At 41.4% G+C, this 16,442-nt stretch overlaps 1 protein-coding gene across 1 annotated transcript; it reads left to right on the forward strand.

Annotated features, from left to right (window-relative positions):
• Nucleotides 1-12,741: 12,741 nt before the first annotated feature.
• hmx3a (H6 family homeobox 3a) lies at nt 12,742-16,170 on the forward strand. Its single transcript, XM_017687388.2, has 2 exons — nt 12,742-13,472; nt 15,335-16,170. The coding sequence occupies exons 1-2, from the start codon at nt 13,184-13,186 to the stop codon at nt 16,027-16,029; spliced, it is 984 nt and encodes a 327-aa protein (XP_017542877.1). The 5' UTR covers nt 12,742-13,183; the 3' UTR covers nt 16,030-16,170.
• Nucleotides 16,171-16,442: the final 272 nt, after the last annotated feature.

Here is a 16,442-nt window from a genome sequence, read left to right on the forward strand (position 1 = left end):
AGGGTGCTTTCTATCAGGAGGTGGCTGCCCCAAACCCTAACCCCTACATTTCAATTTGAGAAAAAAAAATAATACTCAACTTTCTTTGTATCTACGTGGCGTTTAAAGTGACATTGAAAGATTTCGATTTATTAGGAACTCCATGTTTAAATAAAAATAACTTTATTGAAAAAAATCTATCCCACATTTCATGCCACTACCATGTTATCCTCACCCCTGCATTTTAGAGCAGGATGTGAGATTGCATCCCTGTCCCTCTTGGTGAGGGATGGTGAGCTGTTAGATCCCATCACTTTGTAAAAGTTTTGTAAAGGTCCAAGTACTAGAACTACCTATTTTGTGTTTCATTGTATTTATATGTAAAACTTTTTGCCAATCCGATTAAATACATTCCGGTTACAGATTCAGACTGAGGAGTTTATCCTCACTCTACCCAACAATCTGATGGAAAATCTCTGTTTACATGCTCACTGCAAGAAATCTGATGAAAAATGATGCACATGCGCAGTGAACCGCTCAGGGTAGATGTTACCATGACAGCGAACATCACGTGAGGTCCAGTCAGAGTGAGATGAGCAGCAGTGAGCAGTGATTGTGTTTCTAACTGCTTTAAAATGACGTCAGACTCAGGAAAACGTCCTTCACGTGTCCTTATTAAAGAAGGCCGAGAGGAAGACGTCGTGCTCTGAGACGCATAAGCTGGACGTCCGTCCCACCGCCGTCTTTTAAAGATCAGAGCATGAACTTCGTCTCCTCTGCAGACCAGCTTCTGCTCCGCCGTGTTGAACGGTATAATCTTTTGTCAGAGCCGGTTTATGAGTTCTCTGATTTTGCTGTGACACGGACACACATGCGCAGAATGTATTTACACGTTCCGATAGGGAATGTAATCGGATTCAGGTGTTTACAGAGCTTCCAACTGAGGTGTTTACATGGACGTATTCTATTCCAATTGAGCTATTAGTCGGATTATTAACGGATTATTTGGTTGCGTGTAAATGTGGCTAATGAAAAATATGATTTGAACTCTTCAAAGCTGTGTTTGCTTTGAACATTGCAGGGTAGTGCTTTCGAGTTATCCTCAAATTGTCACTACCGAAACACTTCTGAAACATGTAGTGAAGTGTTGGTACTGTCGTTTGTTTTAATTAAATTAACCCAATTAAGGTATAGGGTCACTCAAAGCCAATGGATTTTAATCTAAAGTTCAAGTCACTTAAGCGTCCATAATGGGTTTGAGCTGATTCAGTAGAATGACCTGTGCATGTTTGTTTCAGTGGGCTGATTATTTCAAGCTGAGGCCGTGATCACCTTTTTCATAGCTTGGTCCTGACCAGACATGAGTTGGATATAAATGTGATGGACCCAGTGGCTTGAGGTGTCTTGCCCTCTGCATGACATTGGAGTGTGCTCTGCACTCCGGGTCTCTCAGTGGGCATATAAAAGGCAGCTCACTGATACTTGGCTAATCACGCTGTAACTCAGCGCCCCTGGCTGTCCGTCAGCCAATCAATATCTTCAACAGGCCAATTAAGGCAAGCCAGGTCAGGGCCGGGCCACGACGAGTCCTTTACAAGTTAAATGCCGTGCTTAAATTCAGCTTGTGTGTTACAGTGGGGCGACGTGTCTGACCTTCAGGCCTTTAATGCCTCATTTCCACTAGGCAGGACATTAAACTGCCCCAAAAGAGAATGTGTAACTGTAGTTTGATGGAGAGCATTTAAACACATTTGAGGGTTTCAGGGTGAGTGTTTTGTAGGTGGATATCACTGGGATAGATCTTCTATTGAAGCCAGCACTTCCAAATAACAGAAACGAATTGTGATATTTTAGTTGAAAAAAGTCTGTTTGTTTTATTTGACCCAGACATTATAAAAATCCTGTCCCTCTTTACTTACAAGCCTCCTGTGTTGAGAGACTCTGCAGCTTCTCACAGGACTTAGAGGAATGCATGATGACAAATAAAATTGATAGTTTTCCACTCACTACAGATGTAGTTGATTAGCTGACGTCCAGTTTAGACGCATTCATGTTGCTTCTTAAGTTTACAGCCAGAGCAGTGAGGCTAACATTGCTGACAAACACTAGAACTCAGTAGTCACCCAAACAACCCAAATCATTGCTGGATGTACAAAACCTCTCTCAAACCTCATCCAAGTCTTCAGTAAGGTCACACAGACTTGTCGATGCAGTTTAGGACACAGAATGACCGATTGTGAACTATAAAAATGAACAAAACGTCTGGCAGGCCACGTTAAACAACTGAGTCTGTGCCCACAAACCACCTCAGGAGCCCATCTAGGATCAATGTTTGTGACAATGACCATGATTAAGATGGTGAAATCTGGTTCCAGACCGTTCCCACTTTGTGGAAACCAGCTCTGGTGTGGTCCGAAATGCCTGCCCATCGCGGTGTTTTTATAGTTTTGTAGTTCACGGTCAGTCGTACTGTTTCTAAACCACATTAACAAGCCTGCACCATCCTAATAAAGACCTGGATGCTAATTGGGTGTGTTGAGAAAAGTTTTTTGGGGATTTATTTTAACAGAAATGATTTGGGCGATTTTCGGTGACCATTGACTCCTAGGTTTTGTTTGCTATGTTAGCCTCATATCTCCAGTTGTGAATGAGAGAAGCAAAATTTGGACTCTAAACGTGTTTTGGCTGATCAACAATCTAGGGTTACTGGAATATTGGGTATGTTTGTTTAGAAGAAATATTCATTTCCACAGTCAAATGAGTATAAATTCCCCTAAATTCCCCTGGGAGTATACAGAAGCAAAAGCTACTTCATAATTTGTGAAAGTTATGTGAAAATAACTGTGTATTATATGCAAGATTTTTTATATGTATTTTTCACACAAGCAACATCTTTGCTACAAATAACAATGCAAACTTTGTTTCCTGCACTTATAGATGCAGCAACATAGACTTATAAGCAGGTTCAATAGTAACAGATTCACAGGAAATGCACTAGTAAATTAGGGCATATTCAGTCCTATACAATTCCATGTTGATCAAATCATCAAAAAAAAAAACAACAACAACAACAACAAAAAAACAAAAAAACACAAAAAATGGTTGAATACATGTTTGATTTATTTTTCAAGTAAGTTAAGACATCCTGAATAGGGAACAACTGAAATATGACATTTTTTCTGCTAAGTTTAACATATTTCAAAATAATAATAATAATAATAATAATAATAATAATAATAATAATAATAATAATAATATAATTTAAAATGTGCCATAACTTTTGCCACATTTTATGTTTTTAAATTCAGAAAATAAACAGTAATTGTGCTTTAAAACCTGCAGAGGTTTGTCTGCATATTCTCACTTAGAAAGTCGACAGCATGTAATTTGACCAAACGTTTGCATACCACTGTCTGACCAGTCTCAACGTCTCAACAAATAACTGTTTGAAAACCTATGAGGGGAATATAGACGTCTATCACTGTTTATACTGGAGGGCTTAGTTCTACCTCCATGTTAAACCCAAACAGTTGGTTTAATTGCCAAGATCGCATTTAAAATAATAGAGATGTAAATTCTATGATTTGCGCAAACAATTAAATAGTTGAAAAAAAAACAGATTTCATTAAAAAAAAACTTACTTTCATGGGGCAAAAATAGTCATCAGAGTCTATCTATCTGAGACCACCACCTGCATCATTTGAACAGATGACCAGCGGCCAGAGGTGGACGAAGTACACAAATCATGTACTGGAGTTAAAGTCGAGACCCCCAAGGTAAAATATCACTCCAGTAAAAGTAGAAGTTCCTCCCTTTAGACCTCCACTTGAGTAAAAGTACTAAAGTATTTCCCTTCAAATGTACTTAAGTATAAAGTAAAAGTACTAAAAGAGTAATTCTGGCTCTGATGTCCTGTTATCATTTTTATAACCAGACTGGCTTCATGAACTCATTTCAGGTGAAAGTCCTCCAGCGTCTTTCTTGGTAAACCAGTCTTTTAATAGAACGTCATTAATTAGTGACGCTGACGTCTATTAAAATGATCAGAAGCACAAAACACTGAAGGTAAACAGTTTCCATCAGGGAGAACCGAGTGGCTCTGAAATCACTTTTTACACACAAGCAAAGTTTCAGTTTCAGATTTATTTACAACTTAGTTCCAAGTTTAAGTTGAATAAAAACTGGCTTTAAACTCAGGATCACAGATGAGCTCCTTTACTATGTTGATCTGTAGGCGTCTGTTCATAAACAACCCAGCCCAAACTCATTTACTATAAAATGAAATGGTGTTTCTAGAAATTCAGAAAAAAAGTGCAACTGCTTATGTGTACATATTTCTACAGTGTGGTCTCTTTACACAAAGTTAGTAGCAGAGGAAAAAGTCAGATATTAGACTCTGAAATGTAATGGAGTGAAAGTAAAAATTCGCCCAGAATGGAGAAACTTAAGTAAAGTACAGATACATGAAAAAACTACTTAAGTACAATAATGAATTACATTTACTTAGTTACTGTCCACCACTGCCAGCGGCAAACCTTGGCTATTAGATCTAGGCCTTCAATTTGGGCCATAAGTGTCAAAACTCAAACAAAACAAGAGAAAAAAAACACTTTACTCATAGAGGTGGGTAAAAACTTTTAAACTTTCTGGACCTAGATTACCCACCTGCTAACTTCTGCTAGCATCCCTACAGGATTCTGGTAGTTTGTTAGCACTAAGCTAACAGCAATTCAACTCTTTCTGATGAGACTGAAGCTTCTTATTTGAATTCCCCATCCTACCTTAAACACTGCAGCAGTTACATTCTGGCACCAACAGATTTTCCATCCCACCGTAAACACTATAACGTTTACATTCTGCTGCACACCAGAATGTAACTACTACTGCATTTAAGGTGGAACGGAAAATCTGTTGGTGCCTGCTGCAGTGTTTAAGGTAGGATGGGGAATTCAAAACAGGTAGTTCTAGATTAAACACTTAAGATGGACATATTAGCTTGTTGTGCCTAGATTTACAGCTCTTATAAGGAGCTGCTGCCAGTAAGATTAAGATTAAGTGATCCTTATTAGTCCCGCAACAGGGAAATTTCACCCCTGCATTTACCCCATCTGTGCAGCAAAACACCACATACACACTAGTGAACATACACACTAGGGGGCAGTGAGCACACTTGCACAGAGCAGTGGGCAGCCCTATCCACAGCGCCTGGGGAGCAGCTAGGGGTTAGGTGTCTTGCTCAAGGGCACCTCAGTTATGTACCGTTGGCTCTGGGGATCGAATCGGCGACCTTCCCTAACCTCCAGTCCATAACTGCCCCCAAAAAAGATAAAGAGACTCTTATTGGTTGGAAATTTCACTTACGGTCAGTACTGGGAATTGAACCGGCGACCTTCGGATCACAGGGCCGGTTCCCTAACCTCCAGCCCATGACTGCCCCGAGCAGCCCATGACTGCCCCTTTCTATCTAGAACTTCGGCCTACGGTAACACTTTTCTCTCACAAAATTGGTCCCATCTATTGGGAATGAAGACATGATTGGTTGATTCCTGTGTAACTTTGTAATTATGCTGATATTCAATCTAAAATGTTAGGTGTTCTCTTCAGCTCCTGAAGCCCTAACCACTAAAACAGCTGACTTAACTTTATCTAACAAGATACCAAGGAGAAACAAGTCCTGATTGGACAGTTTTCCACTCAAGAATTTTCTTTTGTTTGAATCTAAAACTGAAAAATGAAAGAAGAGTATCACTGGTTCGGTAAACTGCTTCAGCAGACCATAAACACTGAGAAGCTTCAGCGTGGGGCTACACATGTATGTACTGTGCATGATAATTAATAATGGGAAAGACTATTTTCAGAAACTCTAAACTGTCTACTAAACTGTCACTGGGGTGGTCCCCCCTCTTGTCACTGGGGTGGTCCCCTCAAGGCTCCATCTCAGTGCCTTTAGTCAGGGAACATACCTGAACCATAATCCACTGAAATGATCTGTTCTAAGCTGGACTGACTCCACACACCCTGCCTCGCCTCGCCTCCAGGCTTTTACTCTACTGCTCTGTTTTAAAACATTCGGTTATGAAAAGGAACAAATACCAACTTTTCACCTGGAGGAACTGATTTAAGCTCCACAATCAGACCTTAAACCCACTGTAGAACCTTTGAGGGAACATTTACACTGTTTGTACCTCAATGAATGAAAAACGTTCCTGAACAGAACCTTCATTTCTAACAGTGTATCCTTCAATATGATCCACCTTGTGGCACTTTGGTGTGGTCTATGAATGTTATACACCCCTAGCAAAAAGATTTCTATAGAGTTCTTTGGCTTGTCCCCACTTTTCAGAAAGGGTTCTATACAGAACCACCTACAATAAAAATTTACAGGAAAAAAGTTCACGTTAAAGAAAAATCTTGAACTCTGTGTCCTCAATTGCAGAGCTACGTCCTCCCCTGATGAAAAGACCCTGGAAATGAAGTGCTATACCTGTATGTTAACCTTGTGCTTCCCTGCTTTTAAGCATCATTATAACATTACGACACCAGCAGATTCTGTATGGGAAGTAGGTGAGAAATCCCTCTATTCCACATGACCCCCATTTGGAGCTGCAGTTCTACTTAGAGCCATTAAGAGCTCTGGCATCCAACAACCATATTAAATGATTATATATCTTTTTTGGAGATAGCAGCTCGATCAAGGCTTAGCGGCGAAACGAGAGCCGTTTCTAAATTTCATAGACCTCCATTAAGCATTACTGTAGGTTGTGTCTAATACGTCCTAAAAGCAGCGCAGTTAAGAACAGCCCGCTCTCATTTTTCACCCGCCGCTGCTTTCCTGTATTACTGGATATTTGTGTCTTTTATCACAATTTCGACCAGATGAAAGAAACTCACAAGATATCAAAACAAAAATCTATATATAATACGAGGGCAATTACTGCTCGGAGTAAGCGGCGTCCCCTCTCCTCATCTGGCGGGGTCCTTACACGGTGATGGATGTAAACCTATAAAGCATCTAAACTGGACCTTTTAACAAACCATGAGAAATACTATCATTTCTTTAATAGAACCTGCTGACGGTGTCATTCTGCCGTGCCATTTGTCATTTTCCTGGCGAAATAATCAATAACTATAACGCTTTGAAATAAATAATATGAAGTCGGAGAACATTACATCTTCCCATGTAGGCCCAGAGACAGAGAGAAAGAGAGAGAGAGAGAGAGAGAGAGAGAGAGAGAGAGATATCTAGAGAGAGAGGGAGAGAGAGGGAGAGAGAGAGAGAGAGAGAGAGAGAGAGAGAGAGAGACAGAGAGAGAGAGAGAGAGAGAGACTGTTACTCTAGGACTTCAACGCAATAGCTGCCTTTAAATGTTTCATTATTTTGTAGGTCAAGTTAGTGAAGAACAAGAATGAATGCAATCCATTCATAACACAGTCCTTTGCACATTGACTACACTGTCCGCTAAATGTCCACCTACTGCATGCTGACTATTTACTGCACATCTTTTATTTAAAGAAAAGAAAAGCAAAGAAAACTGAAAATATACCCATTGCTAACACATCAAGCACTTAGCCATGTCATTCCCACAGACATACACTGACAATAGAATGAATCATACTGAAGAGTTGAGTGACTTTAAACATGGCACAAGTTAGTTTGTGCGGTTTCTCTCCTGCTAGATCTGCCCCAGACAACTGTAAGTGCTATTATTGCTCAATGGAAGCATCTAGGAGCAACAACAGCTCAACCATTTTAGATAATTATATGCTTCGAACTTTGTGGCAACACTTTGGAGAAAAAGGTCATTCCTGGCCCAGCATGACTGAACCCTTGTGCACAAGGTGACGTCCATATAGACATGGTTCGAAGAACATCTTGTTTATGGGGCTGTCATAGGTTAGGGAACAAGCCTTGTGTTCGGAAGGTCGGTTCGATCCCCTGAGCCGACAGTATTTGACTGAGGTGTCCTCGAGCAAGACACCTAACCCCCAACTGCTCCCCGGGTGCTGCGGATAGGGCTGCCCACCGCTCCGGGCAAGTGTACTCACTGCCCCCTAGTGTATGGAAAGTGAAATTTCCCCACTGTGGAACTAATAAGGGTCACTTAATTTTAAATGCAGCTCCATTAATAAGATTCTAGACTGGAACTATATATTTATTATTATTTGCACCACACATATACATTTTACAAACACATTTTAACTGGCCCTTGTCCACTTTGCCTCACCATTTCCCCTCAGGGCAGTCCCTGATGCTGTCTTCAGCTCTGTTGCATGACTTTATTTGCTCAAGATAAACTTGTTACATGACCCTGTTTACACGACTGTAAACTTAAACAGTTGATATTACCCAGAAATCATTGCAACACAATGCAGTTTCCATTTCAAACACACAAAAAATGTTGCACGAGGCTGTTTATGATCAACAATTTCAATATTTTTGTCTGTAAATATAATTAATCTTACATTGTATCATGTTTCATGTACTGCATTTAAACTAGGAGCTACAGCTAGCCTATAACAAAGACAGGGAATACACCGCAGTTATACATGAAAATTTACAGCCAAGATAAACAATTATTGCCAAAAATTATTCCTAAATAAAAAAACTGCACTACAGTTTGCACAGCTTGCTGATGATCTTACCGAGGCTAACCCAGCTGAACGCAGGTTCCCAGAATGGTACCAAAAACATATGAAAATGAAAACAATCCAAACAAATGCAGTCAAAAGCAGTTGGAGGTCAGCATAACGGGAGGTCAACCATAAAATGTGATCCAGAATTTAAACCAGCATGACATTAGTAACAGATTCTGGATACAGAGTTTGAAAATGTGCAAACCAGTATTTAACTTACCGCTAGATGGCGCCGTCAATCCTTTACTGGTAAGAAGAACCAAACAGGAGCATTTTTTGTTTGAATGTGTTCTATTATAGGACCCTTGATCACAAGCAACCATACTGGCCAATAAATAACAATAATATTACAAGCAATGAAAAGCTTAAACTATTGCAGAGCTGTGTACGGTCAGGAATGCCAAATGAGCCAAATCATTTATGCCATGTATGGCATTTGAGATCGGGAATGATGCCTATTGGTGGGGCAGTGGCCACCTTTCAACAGTCAATCAAAGCTGTGATGTCTGATTGGATATGGGGAGAAGTCAGGCCTGGTCAGATTTAAAACCCACCAAAATCACAACGAACAAGTCCAAATTTCGTTCACCAGCTGAAGCACTTTTTTCTGCCCAGTCCAACAAATTTCACCAAAATTAGCTTGGAAATCACCCAATCTGGCAACACTGTTTCACTGCTTCTGAGTGAAACACCTTATCAGAGGCTGGTTGAGCTGACTGAGCCTTTTCGCCTGATGGTTGGTCAGGATGGCACGAGGTTGAGCTGATAGGTGATATTATTAGTCGACCATACTTTCCATGCACATTTATGAACAGTGATGTCATAAAAACCAGAAGATTATTTAGAGGCAGGTAAAAATTCCATCGCAATTGGACATGGAAAACAGGAATTTTGTCTTGTCAATGATGTGATGTGATGTGATGAATCGCTGTATTGCCAATACCTGAACTTATGTTTCAAGCATTAAAGGGCAAAACCGCTGATTTTTCAAAATGTCTGCATAATTCAGCTGCTGAATTCCTTCAGAGAGGTTTAATGGGAATTTCTTTATTATAGAGAAACTTACAGACCTAGATTTCTTTACAGTGGTGGCGATAGGAACCAGGGGTCAGTGCAAATGTAGCCACTGGTCCAACATGACCAGTGAATCTACATGTGTCTTCCGAGTAAATATGGAAAGTGTGAGAATATGAATATGAAAAAAATATGATACATGTGAAAAAACAGGCACTAGTTTGCCTACATATACTACCTCACCACCATGTGTACATATAACTTAACAAGAGAAGGAAAAATACTTTGCTTTGAATGTAAGTCAATGGAACCAGACTTTTATATATATATATATATATATATGTGTGTGTATATATATACATCCATCCATCCATTTACTAAGCCGCTTCTCCGTCAGGGTCGCGGGGGGGTGCTGAAGCCTATCCCAGCAGTCATCGGGCAGAAGGCAGGATACACCCTGGACAGGTCGCCAGTCCATCGCAGGTATATATATATATATATATATATATATATATATATACAATATAAAGGGTCTGTCTACCTACCTGTCTGTCTGTCTGTTTGTCTGTCAGTCTACCTGTCTGTCTGTCTGTCTGTCTGTCTGTCTGTCAGTCTACCTACCTGTCTGTCTGTTTGTCTGTCTGTCTATCTACCTACCTGCATATCTGTCTGTCTGTCTGTCTATCTGTCTTTAGATGGATTGATACCATAGATTAATTTACATATTGGTCTAATAACGAGCCTATTGTTAAATGCTTTAGCTACTATTGTTCATATCTGAATTATGAAATTCTCTGAGGTCCACAAACATGTTCTGGTCTTAAAGTGAGTTTTTATCACTTTATCATATTAATTGTAGCCTTTTGGTCACGTGGGACTCTCCTGTTAACGAGAAATCCCAAAGTGATTGTAAATACAATAATAAAAAAACATATCATAAATAAAAGTCTAATTTCCTGGACTAACTAAACCATCCGCTGGATATTCCCGCTCGTTTAGGCTGTGATCTCTGTCTGTGCTCCTGCGCACAGTCGCGCCCCTGCGGTGCGCACAGAGCGCAGGAATGTGCGGGCTGCGCTTGGGTTTAGTGCAGTCTGCGCGAATGTCGCTGTAATGGCTGCAGTAATTGCTCCCAGCCCGTAGAGGACACCATCAGCGCGCTCCATCACTGACCCGTGATATCAAACACAAGAGATGTTAATCACGTCATTAACGCAGTGATCAACTACAGATTAGAGCCAAGCAAACAGCGGCGCGGCTCAGTCGGACAGAACTGACCACAGCGCCGCTCCATCAGAGCCACCATCAGCCTGCGCCTCTCATGAAGTCAGCAGGAACGTCCCAACAGGTCGTCCGGTCACTCTATATACATGATTGCGTAACTATATATATATATATATATATATATATATATATATATATATATATATATATATATATTTATGTATCGCTGCTGTAAGAATAAAATCGATTTTCAGTTTCTATTTTGACATAATGTGAAAAGGTATGTTGTCCTTTATATTGTGAGTAAGTCTCATGATGAATGGACCAACAGAAAAGCCCAAAATTCTGGTTCCATTGAGTTACATTAACGGTAAAATGAGTTTTTTCCTTCTCCTGTAAAGTGACCCTTCTGGAGATACGAGGTTTTGTTCTGAAAACAGCGAAATGTTCCAGAAACATATTTGTAAAAGCAGGCGATTATACTATTATATGCTAATTAAGATAAAGTGTTATACTTTTTATATGCAAGTAAAGTGCATATATGCCCCGTGTAGAGCCTAAAAGGCATTTAAAACTATTTCCCCCCAAAACAGAAGATTTTGCAGTTTATAACTATAACTTTTTATCATTTATAACACCGGTCATAACGCTTGTTTTTCATTTATAACACTGTGTACAGCACTTTCTTTAGGCCCTGTGAGGTTATTAAAAAGAGAAGGAGCTCTAAATATCTAGTCTTTTGTTTTTTATTACACCAAGCAGTCACAAGGCTGTCATAATCACGGTCAGTTTGATATATATATATATATATATATATATATATATATATATATATATATATATATATATATATATATATACATATACATATATACACACACATACATATATATATATATATACATTATCTTTATAAGAATGAAAAACACTAACACACACGTATATATCATATAATTATATTTATTTATAAATATTTGTGTGTGTATGTATGTATGTATATATATATATATATATATATATATATATATATATATAACGAACACATATATATATATATATATATATATATATATATATATATATATATATATATATATATGTATGTATATATATACACACACACACACACAAATATTTATAAATAAATATAATTATATGATATATACGTGTGTGTTAGTGTTTTTCATTCTTATAAAGATAATGTATATATATATATATATATATATATATATATATATATATATCACTATTTTCTCCCTAAAACATATGGTTCTTCATAGTTTATAACGCTTTTTTACCATTTATAACACTGTTTACAGCTCTCTGTGTCTCTCTCTCTCTGTCTCTCTCTCTCTCTCTCTGTCTCTCTCTCTGTCTCTCTCTCTCTCTCTCTGTCTCTCTGTCTCTCTCTCTCTCTCTCCAGGCCCTGTGTGGTTGGTCAGGTTACTGAAAAGAGAGGGAGCTTCAAACATCTAGTCTCTTTATCACACCCACCACTCCCTTCATAGGCGGCCATAATCAACAGCCGCGGACGGGCTGGCGCTGTGCTGCTCCGCCTGCGCCGCTGCGCTCGCCTTACCGTCCCGTTTAACGTGTTTCTCCCGAATAGAGGCGCGTTTTACCCCCTGTTTCAGCATGAGGGCGTTTCGCCGCTGTTTACTGCGGCTTCGGTCGCCGCGAGTGTTTCTGCGGTTTGGCGTTTCAGCGACTTTAACTAAGCGAAGTCCAAAAGCGCTTCAAACGAAAGTCCTTAAACTCCGCGCTTTGGGTCGCTGTGTGTGCTTTTCCTGGGTTGCGCAGAAGCCAGACCCCTTCTGTGTTAATGGCTCGCGCTCATTTGCCACCTAATTGGACTATATAAGGCCAATAACAGCAGAGAGGCTTCTGCTAGCAGCCAATGTCTAGGAGGCTGGACCTGCCTGACTCTCTCTCTCTCTCTCCCTCCCTCTCTCTCTCTCTCTGACTCTCTCTCTCTCTCTCTCTCCCTCTCTCTCCCTCTCTCTCTCTCTCTCTCTCTCTCTCCAGCTCTTCTTCTTTTATGCCATTTGCCACAGCGCGTGCCCACTCGCCGTACACTTGCTGCGTTCTGCTGACTCTTTTTTTAATGTTTTGGTTTAATTATCATCCAGCTTGTCCGGCGCGATGAACGAGATGATCGACGACACTGATATTATCAATAACAGTATCGATAACCCTCTCAGTTCCCTCTCCTGGTTCTAAACTGGTCAGAGCTATTTGGAGCAGAGTTTACTGGACGGTTCTGCGTTACGAGACTTGACGGCCCGCGTCCTAGAACCACCTTCTCCTAGAAGCCGCCTCTTCTGGAGCCACCATGCCCGAGACAACGCCGGAGACGCGCGCCTCGGCCAAAGACTCTCCGTTCTCCATCAAAAACCTGCTGAACTGTGACAGCAAGCCGGCCAAGCCCAAGCCCGTGCTGGCCACGGTCAAGCAGGCAGGACTGGACGGCGGCATCTCGCTTTCCCACGTCGGGGACTTCGGCTTCCCACGTTTCGAGCTGCACAACCAGAGGCTCGCTCTGCCCGCCTACCTGGAGCGCGCGTCCGCCTGGTGGTACCCGTACACGCTGAGCGCGGCCGCACAGCTCCACAGGACGGAAGGTAAGCGGCGCTTCGCTCTTCTCAAAAGTTCTAGCAGGCTTCTGAGAAGGAGCTTGTAGGAGAACCATATATGGGAGTGCTTAGATTGCTGGAAAGTGTGTTTTGCACGGTTCTAGCACTAACAGAACCACAGTAGAACCCTTTTTGGTGCAGAGAAAGGCTCCAGCCGTCCATCTCCACCTATCTGAAGGACCTTTTCACCATGCAAAGAACCCTCTACGCATGATCCTTGGGTGTTTCTATGTAGAAACATGGTTTTACCAAAGCACCCTTGAAGAACCACCTTTTAGGGGCTGTTGGTTCTCATAGGAATGTTAGAGCGCTAATTCATTACACTACTGCGAGTAGTACAATGGCCTGCTGACCAGCGCACTTCTCCTGGGCACACTCTGCTGCCTTCCCTGGCCTTTCTCTCCGAGCTATGTCGCTTCTTATTGGTAGGTTGGCTGGTCTTCCTTAGTGGAAAACAACCAAATATAATAAACAATATAAAAACTAAATATATGAATGTTCTTCTCTGTCTCTGATTTATCGATCCCATTCAAACATCTCAGCTCCTGAGCTGCACTGTTGGTCGGTCTTTGGTGCACGTTTAGCAAAAGGCTGCTGACAGTGGTCTGTTTTGGTCTGTAGAACCATTCTTTTCACAGAAGAACCCTACACAACAGGTTCTTTACCATAGAACAACCGGCCAGATGGTTCACTGAGTTGGTATGGTTCTCCATTTATCCACTGCTTTTCCTGAAGGACCACTTTTTCGTGGTTCAGAATAGTTCTCTAACAGTAGCACCAAAAGGGTCCCACTGTTGTTAGAAATAGTGGAACCCTTTTAGAAAGAAATGTTTTTCAGCGGTTCTTCTTTTTTTTAGTAAAGGGTTCTTGAGTAAAGGTAATTATACTTAGAACGCAGTGAACGATCAATGAACCAATGGCATCAACCGTTCTTAGGAGAACCTGTTGTGTGAGGAACTTCTTTTTGAACTGCTTCTTAAAGTGGTTCCACTGTATTGATTCAATTCCTAGAACATTTGAGCACCATCACTCTTTTGCTAAGAGTGCACGCGTTTCATGGGAAAAGGGTGATGATTTAATATATACATCCCTGAAAAAGGGGTTCTCCAAGGTTCCTTAGTAAAGGTGATGTACACAGACTACAAACACTCAGTGAACCAAATCAGTGCATGGGCGGTTGTTCGCCTGAACGTTTTAGAGAACCTGTTAGATAAACAAGTTCTTTGAAATGCATCTTCGCAGCGCTGCAACAGGGTTCCACTACAGTTAAATCCTAGAACCCTTTTTAAGCACGTTTGGCTACTTTTTTAGATAAAAAGGGATGATGAAATAAACATATACATCCCTGGAAAGGGGTTCTCCAAGGATGTGTGAGTCAAAGCAAGGGCCGTGTTTAGAGCATATTTAAAAATGGTTCTACGTGGCACCAAAAAAAGGGTTCTGCTCTTGTTACAGAGCCTGGTTTGGTCTGATATGGAGCCGTTTTGCTTTGGGTGCCGCTAAACGGCTCTGGTTGCTGTGCTAGTTTGCGTTTCTTTTCCTAAAAAAATTTAAAAGTAAGAAAAAAACCGAAAACAAAATAAAAAAGGTAAAAAAAAAGAAACGAAAACAAAATTTTGAATATATAAACAATTGATAGGATTTAAACTGCAGCACCACGTGTTCTAATCAGCGGCTTTAAAACGTTTTAAAAACGCAAAAATAACAAAAAAACATTTAAACTATTAAAACGCACAAAAAAATAAAAACGCGTAATAAACACGTCATAATTTTGGCCTTTCCCCCCAAAACGCTGCAATGCTAATTTGTTTTTTTTTTTGTTTTGTTTTCTTTTCTTTTTTGTGCCACAGAGAAAGGGAGCGCGCGCGCCTGCTCTCCCTCGTCCGACCGCGTCTCTCCGGAGCTCGCGCTCAAAGCCGAGACAGACGCTAAAGACGCGGAGGAAGAGGAGGACGAGGACGAAGCGAAGAGCGGCGACGAGATCGTGCTGGAGGAGTCCGACACGGAGGACGGGAAGAAGGAGGTGAGCGGAGGAGGAGGAGGAGGAGGAGGAGAAGACTGGAAGAAAAGCGAGGCGGACGGCGGCGCGTGCGACAAGAAGCCGTGCCGCAAGAAGAAGACGCGCACGGTGTTCTCGCGCAGCCAGGTGTTCCAGCTCGAGTCCACGTTCGACGTGAAGCGCTACCTGAGCAGCTCGGAGCGCGCGGGCCTCGCCGCCTCGCTGCACCTGACCGAGACGCAGGTCAAGATCTGGTTCCAGAACAGGCGCAACAAGTGGAAGCGGCAGCTCGCGGCCGAGCTCGAGGCGGCCAATCTGAGCCACGCGGCGGCGCAGCGCATCGTGCGCGTGCCCATCCTCTACCACGAGAGCGCTGCGGCGGCGGCGGCGGCAGCGGCGGCGGCGGCGGCGGCGGAGAGCGCGAGCGTCAGCGTGAGCGCGCCTGGGAGCGCGCCCTCCAGCCAACCGCTGCTCACCTTCCCCCACCCGGCCTACTACTCCCACCACCCGGTGGTCACCTCCGTGCCCCTCCTCAGGCCGGTGTGAGGGGGCCGCAGACTGCTTTGATCATTTTTACTCTCAATTTTGTAACTCGGTTCGTTACAAAGACTGCGTTTAAAAGAAATAAACAAACAAACAAACAAAAAAACGAAATAAAGAAAGAAACACATAAACAGAAGAAAATACTAAAGGATATTTTTCTAAAACGAGGATTTTTGTTGTTGTTGTTGTTATTATTGTTGTTTCGTTTTTTAAGGAGGGGACACTGCTGTACTTCTAACTTCATTTTATTGTATTTTATTATTATTATTATTATTATTTTTCAAGAAGGGAAAATTGCCGTCATTTGAGTTAAACATTTTGCATTATCCGTTTGAATTTAAAGACGCGTTTTGCTCGTTTTTTTGGTCATTCCGGCGACTGTGGAGGTGAATCTGACGACTATTATTATTATTATT

The sequence above is a fragment of the Pygocentrus nattereri genome, chromosome 10 (genome assembly GCF_015220715.1).
Source record: "Pygocentrus nattereri isolate fPygNat1 chromosome 10, fPygNat1.pri, whole genome shotgun sequence".
NCBI classification, from domain to species: Eukaryota; Metazoa; Chordata; class Actinopteri; order Characiformes; family Serrasalmidae; genus Pygocentrus; species Pygocentrus nattereri.

What these genes read in the sequence shown, in the direction of transcription:
- hmx3a (XM_017687388.2), top strand. Translation starts at nt 13,184, where the DNA reads ATGCCCGAGACAACGCCGGAGACGCGCGCCTCGGCCAAAGACTCTCCG. An exon ending in ACAGCTCCACAGGACGGAAG is followed by an intron (nt 13,473 to 15,334) that starts GTAAGCGGCGCT and finishes TTTGTGCCACAG; the next exon opens with AGAAAGGGAGCGCGCGCGCC.